Below are 19,959 nucleotides of genomic sequence, written 5' to 3' on the forward strand. Positions count from 1 at the left end.
AAGGGCCCACGTAGAGCTGATACCAGATCCCACGTCAGGAGATGTTAGAATGGGGGAATGGAGGCTTGGCCATTGAGGACGGTGTAAAGGAGAGCTGAAGATACTCAGGACCAGTCACCAGGTCCCTGGAAACTGGAATTGGGAGATGATGGGGAGGAGGGCACTGGAGAGTTGGGGACCTGTACTCCCTAGCAGCTGAGGCAATGTGACGACTATGGGAAACACCAGGAATAGGACGATGGAGTGGGGGGGCTTGGTGTGGTTGGTCATGGAGCAGGAGAATTTTAGAGCGGCTTGGGTTAACCACAGATACAAGTTAGAAGGTTGACGAGGGCACTGTGCTAATCAACTCTGGAGCAAAACAATGGATAAATGTGTGGGGACTGAGAGAGGAGAGGGTTCAGGTGGTGAGTGTGTGAGGGATCTGATTGGACAGTGGGAGGAGGAATTGAATTGGAAGGTGAGGAGACATCTGGCTGGGTAGTGAGGCAGAGACTGGATTGGATGTTGGGGGAGGGACCAGATTGGACTTTGAGGGAAAGATGAATTGGGTGGTGGGAAAGGGATCTGATTGAACGATGGTGGTGTTACTGGATTGGACAATGAGAGGAGGGATCAGATTGGGTGATAGGTGAAGAGACTGGATTGGAAGATGGAAGAGAGATCCGATTGGACGGTGGGGGAGGGATTGGTTGGTCAATGAGTTAGGGATTGGGTTAGATGGTAGAGAAGGAATCTGATTGGGTGCTGGGGGAGAGATTGGATCCAGGTGATGGGAAGGAGGGCAAAATTTGGAGGGGAGGGAAGAGGTGAGGGGGGGTGGGAGAATGGGAATGATGAAACAATCTGGGAGTTGATAGGTGGAAGTGACAGAGGGCTGAAGGAAATTGAATTTGATAGGACAGGACAGTGAATATGGAATAAAGAAGGTAAAGTATGTTGGTGATGGGCAGAGGAAGAGGTTGAAAGGGATGGGGCAGAGGAAGGGGGCAGAAAGGGTGATGGGGCAGAGGAAGTGGTTGAAGGATGGAGCAGAGGACGGGGGGCAGAAAGGGTGATGGGGCAGAGGAAGAGGTTGAAAGGGATGGGGCAGAAGGGGGCAGAAAGGGTGATGGTGCAGAGGAAGGGGGCAGAAAGGGTGATGGGGCAGAGGAAGAGGTTGAAAGGGATGGGGCAGAGGAAGAGGCTGAAAGAGATGGGGCAGAGGAAGCGGCAGAAAGGGTGATGGTGCAGAGGAAGTGGTTGAAAGGGATGGGACAGAGGAAGAGGTTGAAAGGGATGGGGCAGAGGAAGGGGCAGAAAGGGTGATGGTGCAGAGGAAGAGGTTGAAAGGGATGGGGCAGAGGAAGAGGCTGAAAGGGATGGGGCAGAGGAAGAGGCTGAAAGGGATGGGGCAGAGGAAGGGGCAGAAAGGGTGATGGTGCAGAGGAAGAGGTTGAAAGGGATGGTGCAGAGGAAGAGGTTGAAAGGGATGGGGCAGAGGAAGGGGGCAGAAAGGGTGATGGGGCAGAGGAAGAGAAAACAACTGAGGGACAGAGTTGGGAGGGGAGGGGAAGTTAGAGAAATTGATGCTCATGTTCTGAGGTTGAAGGCTACCCAGACAGAATATGAGGTGCTGTTCCTGTAGGGGGTAGGTCACCTCTGCCTGGCAGTGCAGGAGACTGTGGCTGATTTATTTTTTGATGTTGTCACCAAGAGCAATGCTGTGGTCGCGTGGTAGTTGGCGCACGGCTATTACAGCTCGGGCTGTCAGAATTTGGAGTTTAATTCTGGTGCTGTCTGTAAGGAGTTCATGCGTTCTCCCTGTGACCATGTCCGGGTGCTCTAGTTTCCTCCCACAGTCCAAAGCCGTACTGGTTGTAGGTTAAGTGTCCTGTGGTTGGGCTGGGGTTAAAGAGGAGAGCCTCGTGGCTCGGTGGGGGAAGGGGCCGCTCCACACTCTATCTCAATATAAAATAATTTGTAGGCACAGGCATCCGCTGGTGAGTCTGTGGCAATGGAATGGAATGGGCGAGCATGCGTGTGGAGACTGTGGGTGAGGATGGTTTGTTTATCGGTCATTACTTACCTATTTATCTATCTATGTACTTATTTAGAAATACAGCACAGAACAAGCCCTTCTGACCCAACGAGCCACACTGCCCAGTAACCCACCTGATCCCAGGACAATTTACGATGACCAAGTAGCCAACAAACCCGTACATCTTTGGACTGTGGGGGGAGACCGGAGACTCTGGAAGAAGCACATCTGACCACGGGCAGAACATACGATCAGCAGCAGGAGTTGAATTCTGAACTCTTATACCTCAAACCGTAATAGCGTCATGCTTAAAAACTTCAATAACTGGATTGGACCTGCCCTTTCTGAGTGGCAGTGTTGACAACTCCTTTCTTCCTACCTGGATTGTTCTTTCCTGCCCCCATGCTCCTCTGACACATATCTAATGATGAATCCTCCTCCCTCTGCCCCAACCGGACACCGATTGCCGACGGCAACCAACAAACTTCATGCCGAAACAACATCCTGGGAATGACCAAAATAACTTGGTAACTCAGCAGTCATCGGGCAGGGGATGTGCAAGGGGAACAGAAGGATCAGTGTCCTTCCTGGACCAACGCAATTCCTGCTGGAGCTACTGGACGGGTCTGGTGGCGGCACAGCTTTGCAGTGCTGGTGACCCAGGTTCAATTCAGACCGCTGCCCGGAAGGAGTTTCTACAGATCCCAGTGACCGCGTAGGTTTCTTCCTGGTGCTCCAGTTTCCTCCCACAATCCTAAGGTGCAAGGGTTAGGATTAATAAGTCACAGAAATGCTCTGTTGGCACTGTAAGCATGATGCCCCAGCACAATCTACAGACGACGCTGACCATTGACACAAAAGATGCTTTTCACTGAACACTTCGATGTACAACTGACAAATAAAGCTGACCTTTAACTCTTTGGACAGAAGTCACCAGACTTTAAATTGGTGAAGAGAATAGTTCTCCATGACCCTTGACAGAATCAGAGTAACAGCAGAGAAGGAGGACGTTCAGCCCATTGTGTGCTGTGCTAGCTCTTTGTAAGGGCAGTCTTGTCAGTGTAACAAGCTAACTCAGTGGGGCGAGGAGGGACCCGTGTAAGCATTTACTGAGTGAGATCAGGGATCTGGGTGAAAGGGGTTCTTACCCCGCCCCCCCCGGAGATACCCTCCCGGCAACTCCTGCACCTACCCCAGCGGCCGAGTCCTGTTCCTGCGCGAGCTGAGAGGAGGTCCGGCCCGCCGCCTCGGTCGGTGTAGTGGCAGGAGACTGGCTCTGCTGCACCAGATCGGGCAGATTGGTTTGGCTGGCAAAGCCATTACTGTCAGCATGACCAGTCCGCGTTCTCTCACCAGAAGTCTGCAGAGACACAGAGAGGCAGATAGATAGATAGAGGGAGAGGCAGACAGGCAGACAGGGGAAGTGCATAATGCCAGATACCAGCACCCAAGCTAGCAGTGTCACCCCTCCCCTTCTTCCCTGGTCTGCAGACTTGAGTTAGAGGGAAAGGTCGAATAGGTTAGGATTTTATTCCCTGGAGCATAAGAGAATGAGGGGAGATTGATAGAGGCATACAAAATTATGAGAGGTAGATTGGGTAATGCAAGGCTGGGTGATACCAGAGATCATAGGTTAAAGGTGATAGGGGAACTTGTCTTCACCCAGAGGCTGGTGACAGTGTAGAATGAGTTGCCAGCAGAAGCAGGGGTGCAGGGTTGATTGCAACATTGAAAGATTAGCTTTTTCAGCTACATGGAAATTCACAGCGAAATGTGTCGTTTGTGTCAAGTCAAATCAGTAAGGACTGTGCAAAGTGGTCCCCTAGTGCTTCCGGTGCCAAGACAGCACGTCCACACTCACTAACCCCAGCTCCTACGTCTTTGGAATGCGGGGGGACACTGGAGCACCCAGGGGGAAACCACACGTTCACGAGGAGGCCGTACAAACTCCTTACAGACAACAGTGGGAATCGAAGCCCGATCTTGCAGCTGGCCCTGAGACAGCGTTACGCTAACCAAGACGTGAGGTTAGATGTATACGTGGATGGGAGGGTATGCAGGGCAATGTTCCAGATGCAGGTCGGACTTCTGTGCTGTAGTGTTCTATGACTCCAGCTATGCAGAACGAAGCAGCAGATGTCAGTGTACACTGGGATGGGGAAGTGGGAGAACCACCAGCTCTGGATGCTCGGCCCCTTGGATTCGTCCTACCCACACTAGGCCTTTGCTCTTCCAACGGCCAATAGGAAGGAATAAAACTCTGTCATCTGATTAGCTAGCTATTCACCAATGAACTCACCACCCAAAGGGGAGAGTGGATGTTGGACCAAATGAAGTGGGGGAGGCAGGGAGGTTGCTGAATAATTACAGTTGTCAGAGCTGTTAATATTCATGATAACAGATTAGGTTCAGGGCAGCAGAAGGTGGACCCCCCCCCCACAGGACAGCAGTCACGAGGGGCTTCCCGATAGCTTCTGTCAAGGGGTTACAGACTTTCGTACTGGGACACTGCCTCCGAACCCCTCTGGATCTGTGAATATCCCAGGAAGAGGACAGGGAATTTCACTGAGCATCCTGGAGACTCCACGTGGAGGCTTTGGAGAGGGTGGAGGAGAGGTTCACCAGGATGCTGCCTGGATTAGTGGGCAGGTGCTATACGAGAGGTTGGAAAACCTGCCAAAGACTTTGTCCCAGGGTGGAAATGACTAATACGAAGGGGCATAATTCTAAGGTGATTGGAGGAAAGTGTTGGGATTGTCAGAGGTAGCTGTTTTACACAGAGAGTGGCGGGGGCCTGGAATCCTCTGCCTGGGGTGGGGTAGAGGCAGATACATTAGAGAGTTTTGAGAGATGTTTTAGATAGGCTCATGAATGAGAGGAAAATGGACAGTTATGTCGGAGAGAAGGGTTAGATTGATCTCAGAGTAGGGTAAAAGGTCAGCACTGTCAGCAAGGTCAGGGCTGAAGGGCCTGCATTGTACTGTGCTGAACTCTTTATTTTGCTATCTCACATTCTTGTTATTTATTGCTATTTACTTTGCACAGTTAGTTGTCTGGTTGATCTTGCATAGTTACTAGTCTATAGATCTGCAGGGTATGTTCACAGGAAAATGCATCTCAGGGTTGTTACAGAGACTTGTACTGCAAAAATAAAACTTACTTTCAACTTTTTGAACTTTGAACCATTGTTCTGTGCTCAGGAGTGGCAGAGGCTGAGCGGAGATCTGACGGAGGTTTGTAAGATTATGAGAGCGATAGATAGAGTAGACAGACAGTATCCTTTTCCCAGGATTGAAATGTCTAATATTAAAGGGCATGCATTTAAGGTGGGGGGGGGGGGTGGAATATCGAAAACAAGTTTTTTACGGAGTGGTGGAGACATTTAAAGGGCTGATCGATGTGAAGAGAATGGAAGAATATGGACATGTCACAGGCAGAAGGGATTAGTTTAGTTATTTAACTAGAGATACAGCTTGAAACAGGCCCTTCAGCCCAAAGAGCTGTGCTGCCCAGCAACCCACCTACTAAAAGCCAGACAACTCACAGGACAATTCACACTGACCAATGAGCTGTCCACGCACTGTGCGAGGAAACCGGAGTGTGCAGAGGAAACCCACATACACACGTCAAGTCCAAACTTGCTTACAGATGAACCGGATTTGAACTCTGAGGCCCCGAGCTGTAATAGTGTCACACTAAGCAGTCCGTTGCCATGGTGACCTGTTTAGTTGGACTTTTAATTACTTTAATTAGCCTGGCCCAGCTGAAGGGCCTATTCCTGTGATGCTTGGTTTTCTGTTCGATGTTTGTACACAGATTTACATAGGATATTAAAGATGAAGTGGGCTTGTTCAAAGAAGCTATCTCAAAGTCCACTACCATCCGGTTCCTTCACCATTGTGGGGTTTACACCCGAAATTACCCTTGCAATGTCACTTTGGGAGCACCTTCCCGATAAGGACTGCAGTGCCTCAGGATAGGCACCAGGGCACCATGCAACCAGCACGACACCATTACAGCTCGAGGCCCTGGAGTCCAGCGTGCAATTCCAATGCCATCTGCAAGGGCCTGTACATTCTCCCCGTGACCGCATGGGTTTCCTCCCACAGTCCAAAGGTGCACCGGTTGGTAGGTTAATTGTCCTGGTAAGTTATCCTGTGATGAGGCAAGGTTAGGGTTAAATAGGGGGTGGCTGGGTGGAGCTGTTCGCAGGGCTGGAAATGCCTGTCCTGTTCTGTATCTCAAAATAAAATAATAGGAGAAGAGGAGGCAGATCATCCAACACCCCTCCCCCCCCACACCTCCTCCAGGGGCAGGCAGGGATGGCGATAAATACTGGCCTTGCCTACAGTGCCTCGAGGGGCAGGGAGGGATGGTTGATAATACTGGCCTTGCCTACAGTGCCTCGAGGGGCAGGGAGGGATGGTTGATAATACTGGTCTTGCCTACAGTGCCTCGAGGGGCAGGGAGGGATGGTTGATAATACTGGTCTTGCCTACAGTGAGCACGGCCTGAAGACAAAAGCAACCAATTCCCAACCAGGTGCCGGAGGTGGAGAGCTGGTGAGACAGCGGGCAAAAAAGCAGGGCAAAGAGTGAAGTGAAGGAAGCAACTGATGACAGGGAAGGCACCCCACAAGGGGGCAAGTGACACCCAGATTCAGAACAGGTACCACGGACACAGACTCTCTCTCTCTCTCACACACACTCACACACACACACACACACACACACTCACACACACACACACACACACACACACACACACACACACACACACACACACACACACACACACACACACACACACAAGTTATGTGGTGTGAATGTTGTCTGTGGCTGGACTCAAGTACGGATAACACATCCATTCTCAGCCTCAGCTCCCCGGGATTCGGCCAGTGCACCCCGGTTACGCCCTCCCCACCACTGCACACGTCTACATGGAGCATGTCCGGAAAGCAGCATCCAGCATCGAGAAAAAGATTATGATCTCTTCTTGCTGCTGACATCAGGGCCCACATCACCCAGTTCAGGAACAGTTATTACCCCTCAACCATCAGGCTCTTGAACCAGTGTGGGTAACTTCACTCAACTTGCTCCATCACTGAGTTGTTCCACAATCTAAGATTCACTTACAAGGACTTTTCATCTCATGTTCTTGATAGTTATTGCCTATTGATTATCATTATTTATTTGCACATTGGTTGTTCACCTGTTTTGTTGGGTGTAGTCTTTCATTCATTCCATTTTGTTTCTTGTATTTACTGGGAATGCCCACAAGAAAATTAATCTTGGGGTTTTCTGTGGTGACATATATGTACTTTCATAATAAATGTGGATTTTGTAATCGAGGAGCAAACAAAACAACAGTACTAGGAAACCTGCAGCAGGCGAGGCAGCGTTCAGATCTCATGTCAACGACCCTCCACTGGAATGCCAGCCAATACGGAACACACTTGATGGGAAGAATGGCCTAATTCTGTTCCTAAGTCTTATGGTCTAACTGGGACATTGAGTGGAGGAAATGTTGCTGACGTGTCACAGTAGCGTAGCAGTTAGCGCAACACTATTACATCCCGTGGCATTTCAGAGCTCAGAGTTCAATTCTGGCGCCATCTGTAAGGAGTTTAAACATTTTCCCAAGAACTGTGTGGGTTTTCTCCGGGTGCTCCGGTTTCCTCCTGCAGTCCAAAGACGTACCAGGTTAATTAGCCATTGTTCGGACTAGGCTAGTGGGCTGCTGGGTGGTGTGGCTCATTGCACTGCCTGTTCCATGTTGTATCTCAAATAAAAAAAGTATGGAACACCAGGGATGTCCTCTTGCTAGAATCTCCGTTGGTGCTTATTTAAGGGGAGGATGAACAAGAATTCCCTGTTCTGGACATCCTCCGTGTGCAGCAGGCCCTTCCGACCAGCAACCCATCTATTTAACCCTAGCCTAATCACAGAACAATTTACAATGACCAACTAACCTGCTAACAAGCATGTCGTTTGGACTGTGGGAGGAAACCGGAGCTCCCGGAGGGAACTCCTGTACTCACAGGGAGAAACATTCAAACTCCTTACAGACAGAGCCGGAATTGAACTCTGAATTCTGTAATAACGTTGTGCTAATGACTACACTACCACAATGCCCAAAACCTGCTTTCTCTTTCAAAGTTCTGACCTGAAATGCTAACTCTGTCTTTCCCTCCCCACAGATGCTGCCTGACCAGCTGAGTATTTCTGTCTTACTGCAGATTTTCGGCATTTATGGTATTTTTACGTTATGAGCTTCTGTGATGACGGATCAGCTGCCTGTGATGGTGGGGAGAGCTGACTCAAGGATCAAGCCCTAAAGGATTCGGAGTAAATATTGGGAAGTGAATTGTTGCAGGGCTGTGGTTGACAAACTCTTTCAAAGAGCTGAGCCAGCAACGACTGGCTAAGTGGCCTCTTTCTGTGCTGTAAGATTCAATGATTCTATTAACGGTATACAACATAGCTGAGGTGACAATCACGTAGCTGCCTTCCAAGACCAGCGTGAACTGAGAGATGATCTTGCAACCAAGCATCAGCAGAGTCCACAGAAACACATCTCAAACTTCCCCTCCCCCTTCTCTCCTTATCCCTGCCCCATTCTGTCTCCTGTCTTACCCCTTCTCTTCTCCATAACTGTGAATCACTTAAATCCAGTGGCCCTCCTCCTCCCCTTTCTCCCATGGTCCACTCTCCTCTCCTATCAGATTCCTTCCTCTCCAGCTCTTTACCTCTTCCACATGTCACCAGCCAGCTCCTTACTGCATCCCACCCTCCCACCTTCCCCTCACCTGGTCTCACCTGTCACCTTGTATTCTGTCTGGGTAGCCTCCAACTTGATGACATGAACATTCATTTCTCAAATTTCTGGTAAAGCCCCACCTCCTTCCCCCCCACTTCACCACTCCCCATTCCTATTTCCCTCTTTCACCTTTCTCATTACCTGCCCACCACTTCATTCTGGTGCTCCTCCCCATTTCTTTCTTCCATGGCCTTCTGTCCTCTCCTTTCAGATTTCCTCTTCGCCAGCCCTCTATCTCTTTCACCAATCGACTTCCCAGCTCTTTACTTCGCCCCTCACCCCCCTCCCGCCTTCTAACTCTGACTCCTCTTCTTTTTTATCCAATCCTTCTGATGGATCTTTGCCCAAAAAGTCAACCGTTCACTCTTTTCCATAGATGCTGCCTGGCCTGTTGAGTTCCTCCATCATTTTGTGTGTGTTATTTTGGATCTCCAACATCTGCAGAATCTCTTTTGTTTGGGAGCACATCTGGCCAGATTGTAAGGTCCTGCCCATACAATAAGAGCTCCAATAAAAACCAAGAGCTTCCCCAGGCTCAAGGGCAGCTTCTAACTTGCTGTTATCAAACAAACCTTGTATAGAATACAGATGAACTATTGATCCTTCAACCAACCTGGTCACCACATGCCTGCCTGCACTTTCTCTGTCACACTTTATCCTGTTTTTCCCCTTTGTACTACTTCAGTTTCCTTTGCTACCTTTTGCACTATTCATTTCATTTATATATACTGCCATACAATAAATTTTACGACATATGCCTGTGATATTAAACTTGAGTCTGTTTCTCAACTTGAGTCTGATAACCTTACGTAGAGAACAAATCAGCCAGTAAAGCATGCAAACAAAATCTTTTCACTGTATCTCAGTATACATGACTATTAAAAAAACAATTACCGACGATGTCTCATTAAGAACAGCTTCATCCCTTCCACCATCGGGTTTCTGAACAGTCCATAAATACAAGAACACTACCTCACTATTTTGCTCTGCTTTAGCACTACTTATTTATTGTTTTTATATATTTCATACTGCAGTTTATAGTAATTTTTATGTATTTTTCTGCCCCATAAAACAAATTTCATGATATAAGTGGTATTAAAGCTGATCCTTTGATTCAATCTCAGAGATGGCAGGAGTGTGAAAAGGGCAGCCATTTACTTCACACTGCCTTTTCTCATTCTCCCCAGCCCCTGCTGTTCCACTCACTCAAACCATCTCTCTCCCTGGGTGAAGCCCTCAATGAGTTGCACCCAATACAATACCACCTGGGAAGGTGTGCTGGCCTCGTCTCACTGAGGGCATTGCCTCGGTATGGTACTCTTGCAAATTTCTACAGGTGTACGCTGAGGGTTTCATCACCCTCTGCTATGGAGGGACCACTCCACAGGATTGGAAAAAGCTGCAGAAAGTTGTTAACCCAGCCAGCTCCATCATGGGCACCAGTCTCCCCAACAATGAGGACATCTTCAAAGGGGATGCCTCAAAAAGTGGCATCCATCATTAAAGAGTTTCCCATCACCCAGGACATGCCCTTTTCTCATTGCTACCATCAGGGAGGAGGTTCAGGAATCAGAATCAGGTTTAACATCACTGGCATGTCATGAAATTTGTTGACTTTGCAGCAACGGGACATTGCAATACATGATAACAGATAAAAACATGAATTACAGTACATTAAATTAAATAAGTAATGCAAAAACAGAAATTAAAAAAGGATAGTTTCATGGGTTCGTTGTCCATTCAGAAATCGGGTGGCAGAAGGGAAGAAGCTGTTGCTGAATCATTGTGCGTGCGTCTTCAGGCTTCAGTACCTCCTCGCTGATGGTAGCAACGAGAAGAAAGCATGTCTTTGGGAGTCTTTGGGGCATCACTGGATACTACGGAAGCTCGTGCCCATGATGGAGCTGACTATGTTTACAAATCTCTGCAGCTTACTTCCACCCTGTGCAGTAGATCCCCTCCCCCCATACCAGACAGTGATGCAGCCAGTTATAAAACTCTCCATGATGCATCTGTAGTAATTTAAAAGTGCTTTATGTGACAAACCAAACCCGCTCGAACTCCGACTGAAGTACTGCCACTGTCGTGCCATCTCTGTAGCTGCATTGATATGCTGAGTTTAGGTTAGGTCCTGGAGATGTTGACACCCAGGAACTTGAAATGGCTCACTCTTTCCACTCCTGACCCTTCTGTGAAGACTGGTGTGTGTTACACTTTTGAAGGATAAGACACACTCTCAATGATTCAGGAACAGCCTCTTTCTCTCTATCATCCGATTTCTGAATTGACATTGAACCCATGAACTTCCTCACCCTTGTGTTCTTTTTTGCACTGATTATTTATCTTTTATGTTTGGTATTATAACTTATAGCAATTTTTTATGTATTGCTGCTGCAAAACAACAAATTTCACGACCTATATCAAAGCAAATAAACTTGATTCCACTCTTGGCTCCACTGGTGCCCTGTACTCTCTGAACTCTCTTACACATTGAGATGAACAAGAGGTTTTATTCGTTTCTTACACCAACTGTCTGCAAAGTGATCTTTGTCACTCGATTCCTGAGCCTACTGATTGGGCACGTACCTCGCGGATGATCAGGGTTCCATCTCCGGAAGGGTTTCTGTACAGGTCGGATGACAAGGGTCCCTCACACACTGCCACCTGCCCCACGCCAAATCCTTTATTGTACTGGTCAGTGCCGCTGGATGCAGAGGTGGGCCTGCAAGTTGAAGAGCCAGAATCAAAAGCTACACACGGAGGACCATGGAGGGGTGATGACGAGGATGGAAATGAGAGACAACAAAGGGGGAGAGTGCAGAGGTGAAGACCATTGATATGCAGTTACTGTGGTTATAATGACAGTAATTCTACTTAATCCATCACATTTGGAATATTGTCTTCAAGTTCTGGCCATCTCATTATAGGAAGGATGTTGCCTGGATTAGAGAGGGTGCAGAGGAGATTCACCAGGATGCTGTCTGGATTAGAGAGCGTGCAGAGGAGATTCACCAGGATGCTGCCTGGATTATAGAGGGTGCAGAGGAGATTCACCAGGATGCTGCCTGGATTAGAGAGGGTGCAGAGGAGATTCACCAGGATGCTGTCTGGATTAGAGAGGGTGCAGAGGAGATTCACCAGGATGCTGCCTGGGTTAGAGAGGGTGCAGAGGAGATTCACCAGGATGCTGCCTGGGTTAGAGAGGGTGCAGAGGAGATTCACCAGGATACTGCCTGGATTAGAGAGGGTGCAGAGGAGATTCACCAGGATGCTGCCTGGATTAGAGAGGGTGCAGAGGAGATTCACCAGGATGCTGCCTGGATTACAGAGGGTGCAGAGGAGATTCACCAGGATACTGCCTGGATTAGAGAGGGTGCAGAGGAGATTCACCAGGATGCTGCCTGGATTAGAGAGGGTGCAAAGGAAATTTACCAGGATGCTGCCTGGATTCAAGGGCATGTCTTATGAGGGTGGGTTGAGCGAGTTGGCAGTGGTGGAATTGAACTTGGGTCACTGTTTCTGTAAAGCACTACACTAACTGTTGGACTACCATTCTACCCTAAATCATTATCTACAAACCTACGAACCAGTAAGTCTGTGGCCTGTGGGAGGGAACCAGAGCACCTGGAGGAGATTTACTGGTCACTGGAAGAATGAACAAACTCCTTACAGATAGCAGTGGGAATTGAACCATGGCCCTGTAATAGCGGTAAGCTAACAGTGCAGCCCCAAATGAGCGGTCTTGAGGCAGCTCTTAGGGCCAGCTCATGCCTTCATTCCAACCCAGTCATCTCATCACAACCCTCCAGGATAATCTCCATTCAAATTCTCCTTCCTGTGCCATCAGGGTGGAGAGCACCCACAGGGGTACCAGCACGGCCTCGGGCCTGTTGGTCCTGCACCATGTCAGGGTGGAGAGCACCCACAGGGATACCAGCACGGCCTCGGGCCTGTCGGTCCTGCACCATGTCAGGGTGGAGAGCACCCACAGGGGTACCAGCACGGCCTCGGGCCTGTCGGTCCTGCACCATGTCAGGGTGGACAGCACCCACAGGGATACCAGCACAGCCTCAGGCCTCTCGTTCCTGCACCATGTCAGGGTGGAGAGCACCCACAGGGGTACCAGCACAGCCTCGGGCCTCTCGGTCCTGCACCATGTCAGGGTGGAGAGCACCCACAGGGGTACCAGCACGGCCTCGGGCCTGTCGGTCCAGCAGGACAGCACCCACAGGGATACCAGCACAGCCTCAGGCCTCTCGTTCCCGGAATATCCCAAGAATGAAAGGGTTAATGCATGAGGAGTGTTTGATGGCTCTGGGCCTGTAATCAATGGAGTTTAGTAGAATGAGGGAGGATCTCACTGAACATTGAAAGGCCTAGATAGAGTGGGCATGCAATGGGTATTTTCAATGGGGGGGGGGGGTCTAGGACCAGAGGGCACAGCCTCAGAAAAGTGGGATGTCCCTCTAGAACAGAGATGAGTAGGAATTTGTTTAGGCAGATGGTGGTGAATCTGATTAGTCAGGGTGTCAAATGGAGCTGAGAGAGATAATAATCAGCCATGATGAAATGGCAGAAGACTCGATGGGCTGAATGGCCCAGTTCTGTTCCCATGTCTTATGGTCACTTCTGAACCCATTATCCATGACTGGATGGTGGGTGTAGGGTTGGGGAAGATATTTAAGATTTCCCTTACATTATTCTGGGGATGTCACTGACTGGAACAGTCCCATCCTGTGCCTCATTTTCTCCATCTTCCTCCTCCTCTTCCTCCTCCTCCTCATCGCTGCTCTCTGACTCTTCGCTGGACGAGGAGTAGTCGGTGACTTTGATGGGGGGACGGCTGGTCTCCTCATTGCGAAGCTCCCGCAACTCTTTGGCCAAAGCTGTCAGGTCCTAGAGTGAGAATAAGACAGCAAACGAATTAAACCCCAGTGAAGGGGGATAAAAGAAAAGGAGCAATTATGAATGTAAAGAATTTGGTTTTGGGCGGGTTGGGGGGGATTAGAACATAGAACAGAACAGTACAGCACAGAACGGCATTCAGAATGAGGTAGTCAATTGGATTAGAAATTGACTAATCATGTGAGAAGTCAGGGATTGCTTCTCTGACTGAAGGCCATTGACCAATGGTGTGACACAGGGATTGGTGAGGGGCCCATTATTCGTCAGCTTTATTAATGATCTTGATGATAATGTGGTTACCTAGGTCAGCAGATGGCACCAAGGTTGTGGGTGTCTTGGACGATGAGGAAGACTATCAGATCTTGCAGTGAGATTTGGACCAGCTGGGAAAATGGCAGATGGAACTTAATGCAGACAAGCGTGAGGTGTTGCAGTTTTGGAGGGAAACCAGCATAGGACTTACGCAGTGGACACTGCGGAGTGCGGCCGACAGGGATCTGCGAATACAGATCCATAATTCCATGAAAGCGGCCTCACAGGGTTGTAAAGACAGCTTTTGGCACATTGGCCTTCGTAGACCAGAGTATTAGGTACAGGAGTTGGGATGTTATGTTAGAATTGTTTAAGACATTGGTGGGGCCTAATTTGGAGTATTTTGTGCAGTTTTGGTCACCTACCTACAGGAAAGATGTAAGTAAGATTGAAAGAGTGCAGAGAAAATTCACAAGGATGTTGCCAGGACCTGAGTTACAGGGAGAGGTTGAACAGGCTAGGAGTCAGAGAATGAGGGGAGATTTGATAGAGGTATACAGAATGATGAGAGGTAAACGCAAACAGGCTTTTTCCACTGAGGTTGGGTGGGACCAGAACTAGAGGCCATGGGTTAAGGGTGCAAGGTGAAATACTTAAAGGGAACAAGAGGGGGATCTTCTTCACTGAGAATGTGACATAAGCTGCCAACAGAAGTGGTGGATGTGGCTGCAATGTCAATATTTAAGAGAAGTTTGGATAGGTACAAGGTTAGGAGGGTATGGAGGGCAGGTCTAGGCCAGTACAATAGTTGGGCATGGACTAGGGTTGGACCAAAGGGCCTGTTTCTATGGTGTAGTGCCCCATCACTCTGTGAGAAATAGCTAAAATTAGGAAGGTGATTGGGAGAAAATAGAGGGGGATTCAGTGGTAGTTTCATAGAGATATAAGGGTATGTAGGGTGGTAGTAGAAGCAGACACATTAGGGACATTTAAAGAACTTAGGCACATACAGTAGATGAGAGCAAAGTGGAAAGCTGTGTAGGAAGGGAGGGAGAGATTGATGTTACAGTAGATTAAAAGGGTCAGCACAATGTTGTGGGCCAAAAGGCCTGTGCTGTGCTGCAGTGAGAAAGCAGAGTGACACCAATGAGCTGAGAACCTCTGGAGACTTGGCGGGTGCTTCTTTGGCAAACTGCAAGTCAAAAATCCACAGAAGCTGAAGACATTCCTTCTGCAGGGCTGTGAATGTCAGACTGTCTTCAGTCCAATTTCCACAGCAAACTGATTATTTCTGTACATTTCTTTGGGATAACTTTTCAGGACCACTGAGAGGAAGGGTAGCAGGGTCATCAGGAGGTTTGTGCGATTTGGGGAATTGGAGCGGAATGGCTGGAATTGAGCACTAGTGAGACATAGAACATTTTTTAACAAAACCAGTTTTCTCTTCTTGTTGTTGGCATTAAGAAGAAGGTATGTAATCCTCAGATGCCACACCACTAGGTTCAGGAACAGTTATTACCCCTAAACTATCAAGCTCTTGAACCAGAGGTGAGAACTGCCCTCAACTTCACTTGCCACATTCCTGGAATGTTCCCAAAACCTATGGACTCACTTTGAAGGGCTCTTCATCTCACGTTCTTTATATTTATTGTTTTTTTAAAAATTAGTTTCTTTCTCTTCCTTTCTGTTTGCACAGTTTGTTGTTGTTTGCACACTGTCCACCCTATTGGGTGTGTTGCTTGCATTTAATGTAAATACTGCAAGAAAACTCAGGGTTGTATACAGTGAATTAAATTTGCTTTGAACTTTTACTACCTTACAAAGCATTTTTTTTCTGGAAGATTTGCAATTTGCTTCCAGCAATTAATGGCTGAAGTGGACACATTAGCAATGTTTAAAAGCCATCTGGATAAGTACATGGAATGGAGAAGTTCAGAGAGCTTTGAGCCAAATGCAGGTAGCTCATGAGGCAACAAAGTCAGCATGGGCAAGGTTGGCTGAACAGATCGTCTCTGTTGTGTACGACTGCATGAGAGAAGCAAGAACCCATTCAGTCTGGATGAAGCTTAGCTTGGTACAGCAAGCGTGTGACTGCGAGAAACTGCAGAGAGTTGTGGACACAGTCACAGAAACCGGCCTCCCCTCCATGGACTCTGTCCACACTTCTCACTGCCTCAGTAAAGCAGTCAGCATAATCAAAGACCTCATTCACCCTGGACGCTCTCTCCCGTCTCCACTCCCACTGGGCAGAAGATACACAAAAGTGAAAGTATGTGCCACTGGGATCAAGGACAGCCTCCACCCCACTGCTATAAGTCTCTTGATATATAAAATTAACTCTTATGACCTTGCAATTTATAGTTTACCTGCACTACACTTCTTCAGTAGCATTTACACTTTATTCTGTTTGTTATTGTTTCATTTCATTCTACCTTATTCTATATAAAGGGTAAAAGGGAGGTGAGAGTTGATATTGGACACTAGAAAATGATGCTGGTGAGGTAGTAACGGCGGACAAAGAAATGGCAGATGAACTTAGTAAGTACTTTGCATCTGTCTTCACTGTGGAAGTCACTAGCAGTGTGCCAGTGATCTGTGAGTGTCAGGGAGCAGGAGTGAGTGCCATTGCTATTACAAAGGAAAAAGTGCTAGGCAAACTGAGAGGACTTAAGGTGGATAAGGCACCTGGGCCAGATGGACTACATCTCAGAATGCTGAGGGATGATGCTGAAAAGAGATAACGAATGCATTGGTCATGATTTTTCAAGAATCACTGGATTCTGCCATGGTCCCAGAGGACTGGAAAATTGCAAATGTCACTCCACTCTTTAAGAAGGGAGGAAGACAAAAGAAAGGAAACTATAGGCCAGTTCGCCTAACCTCAGTGTTTGGGAAAGTGTTGGAGTCTATTACTAAGTATGAGGTTTCGGGGTACTTGGAGACTAATGACAAAATAAGGTAAAGTCAAGGAAAAAGTGCTAGGCAAACTGAGAGGACTTAAGGTGGATAAGTCACCTGGGCCAGGTGGACTACATCTCAGAATGCTGAGGGATGATGCTGAAAAGAGATAACGAATGCATTGGTCATGATTTTTCAAGAATCACTGGATTCTGCCATGGTCCCAGAGGACTGGAAAATTGCAAATGTCACTCCACTCTTTAAGAAGGGAGGAAGACAAAAGAAAGGAAACTATAGGCCAGTTCGCCTAACCTCAGTGTTTGGGAAAGTGTTGGAGTCTATTACTAAGTATGAGGTTTCGGGGTACTTGGAGACTAATGACAAAATAAGGTAAAGTCAGCATGGTTTCTGTGAAGGGAAATCTTGCCTGACAAATCTGTCAGAGTTCATTGAGGAAGTACAAGCAGGGTGGACAAAGGAGAGGCAGTGGATGTCATTTACTTAGATTTTCAGAAGGCATTTGATAAAGTGCCACACATGAAGCTGCTGAAGATAAGCTCCTATAGCATTACAGGAAAGATACTCACAGACAGGAAGAGGCAAGTGGGAATAAAAGAAGGCTTTTCCGGTTGGCTGTTGGTGACTAGTGGTGTTACTCAGGGGTCAGTATTGGGACCACTACTTTTCACGTTGTTTGTCAATGATTTGGATAAGTTTTCCCTCATTTCCCTCATTTGAAGGGCCGAATGGCCTACTCCTGCACCTATGTTTCTATGTTTTCTATGTTTTTGCCCTTTCACCCTTAACCCACAACCTCAGTGGAAAAAGCCTGCTTGCATTTACCCTCTCTATAACCCTCATCATAATTTGCTTTGTGGTCTGCCTTGCACAATTTTGTATAATTTATGTTTTTCTAGTGAATGTTTCGTCTCTGACGTGATACTGCTGCAGTTTAGTTTTTTCTTTCAGCTGTACGTACGTGGACGTGTATGGGTGACAATAAACTTCACTTTGACACTGCAGCTCGTGTCTGTGTTCTTATTTTGGAGGACTCTGCATTTCATGTTAATTGTTTCGGTTTGCTGGATACTTTTTTTGTTATTTTGTATGATTTGTTTAGGGGGCTAGCTCTGTGGCAGCTGTCAATCACACAACACTACACTGGACTGAACACTCCTAGACCACTTTGAGCACCCCCTGCAGTTCGATGCTTAATATTCTGTGTGTTATTCACTCATTTTTTGCTGTTTGAATGATCTTTTCCTTTTTTTTAGTGGGTCACTGGTATTAAGCTGCTACGCTATTGTGCCAGGCTAGTGGACTAAAGAGCTCACTGTCTTTATAAGCAACACACATAGATTGCTGGAGGAGCTCAGCGGGTCAGGCAGCATCTATGGGAATGAATAAACTGTTGACGTTTCAGGCCGAGACCCTTCATCAGGATTGAGGAAGGGCCTCAACCTGAAATGTCAACTATTCATTCATTTCCGTAGATGCAGCCTGACACGTTGAGTTCCTCCAGCAGTCTCTGTGTGTTGCTCTGCATTTCCAGTATCTGCAGAATCTCTCGTGCTTATGATTTGCCCCTCTTCATGAAGTGATCTCCCTTGCCAGTTCTGACGCAGGGTGACTATTCATCAAACAGATGCTCCTCAATCTGCCACATTCTGGCAACAGACAGAACGCTGGAGGGACACCTCAGCTCAGGCAGCAGCTATGGAGAGGAACGGATGGCATCTTCCCACCCACACAGATGCTGCTCGACCTACTGGGCTCTGCCAGAGCTTTGTGTGTGTAAGTGGCTCCAGACTTCAGCATCAGCAGTCCCTCGTGTCTCCAAGCCCCACCCGCAGACGGTACATTCCTTCTGGGAATCTCTGGACCATGACACAGGAGTAGTATTAGGCCAGTCAGCCCACTGAGCCAGCTCCATCTTGCATTGTTAACATTCCTTTCAAGAGCAGCAGAATATAAAAGCACGGATGTAAGCAAGGAGGTTGATAGGTTCTTGATTAGTTAATGGTTACGGGGGTGAATGCGGGTTGAAAGGGATAATAGATCAGCCATGATGGAATGGCAGAGGAGACTCGATGGGATGAATGGCCTAATTTTGCTCCGATGTCTTATGAGTAATCAGAGATGTGAAGGAGCATTTGGAACATAGCTATCTCAAGGCCATTTATCGAGAGCGTGCTGAGATCCAGTAGAAGGTCTGCCATCTTCACTCAGAATCCCCTGCCCAGCCGTAGAAATGTCTACTGACCCCACACCAACCTTCCCCGTGACCTTGGAACCCGAGGGACTGGAGTGGAATTAAGGCACTTCACTGAATCCCAAACAGTCCCGTCAAACTAATTTCAAAGCCTAGACGACACCCATTTCCATTAAGATGATAAAGTTCACGTCATGTGAGTTAGTATCCCGCTTGGTGGCGAAATATTATCAGCGCCGGATTCTGGAGCGAAGGTTCCCGAGTTCAAACCCAAGTCAGGTTGAGCGTCGAGCTGGTAACTTGCCCTCGTGAAAACAATAATGGCTTGCTACGGAAACACCTTCGTGACGGTGCCCCGATAACTCCACTGCCGAGTTAAGGGCTATTCTTCTTCTTTTTCATATAAGTCAGTGATGACAAATCTAAGTCTGAATCTGAACCCTGTACCTGCGCTTCATGTAACTCGGGGCCTGTCTCCACCTTATAGAGGGAGGGTGGTCCCAGTGGGCTTGACCCTTGGCCTGGCCAAGATGGCCACTGACTGGTCCAGGTAGCAGGCAGCTGAGGACACTGGCTCACTTCTGGGGTTAGGTTCTTACTCAAGTGTCCTTTGAGAGGAAGCATGTGGTTACTATGGATACACAGGGAAATTGAGTGTTTTATAGATAGCGTTAAACCACATCCTAATTTGAAATTGTTGCCAGTCTTGTAAATCTCTGAAGTTTGTGTTTTAAGTTTCAATAAATTTCTGAGACCATAAGATATGGGAGCAGAATTAGCCCACTTGGCCCATCCAGTCTGCTCATGGGTGATCCATTTTTCTCTCAGCCCCAATCTTCTGCCTTCTCCCCAT

The 19,959-nt window shown here is 47.8% G+C and overlaps 1 protein-coding gene across 5 annotated transcripts in view; it reads right to left on the bottom strand.

Moving 5' to 3' along the window:
- Nucleotides 1-19,959, bottom strand: part of LOC132406278 (traf2 and NCK-interacting protein kinase-like) — a 268,579-nt gene that overhangs the window by 71,698 nt on the left and 176,922 nt on the right. For 4 of the 5 annotated variants that reach the window (XR_009516121.1, XM_059991697.1, XM_059991731.1 and 1 more), the window contains 3 exons: nucleotides 13,536-13,735; nucleotides 11,426-11,561; nucleotides 3,213-3,380 (listed from right to left, as the gene is read on the bottom strand). Coding sequence is in view for 4 of the 5 variants with exons in the window: in XM_059991697.1 (XP_059847680.1) it covers nucleotides 3,213-3,380; nucleotides 11,426-11,561; nucleotides 13,536-13,735 (504 nt within the window). In the remaining variant the exon portion in view is untranslated. The remainder of the gene's footprint in view (nucleotides 1-3,212; nucleotides 3,381-11,425; nucleotides 11,562-13,535; nucleotides 13,736-19,959) is intronic. The other variant, XM_059991712.1, reaches the window with a different exon arrangement.

Source organism: Hypanus sabinus, chromosome 2, assembly GCF_030144855.1.
Source record: "Hypanus sabinus isolate sHypSab1 chromosome 2, sHypSab1.hap1, whole genome shotgun sequence".
Classification (NCBI taxonomy): domain Eukaryota; kingdom Metazoa; phylum Chordata; class Chondrichthyes; order Myliobatiformes; family Dasyatidae; genus Hypanus; species Hypanus sabinus.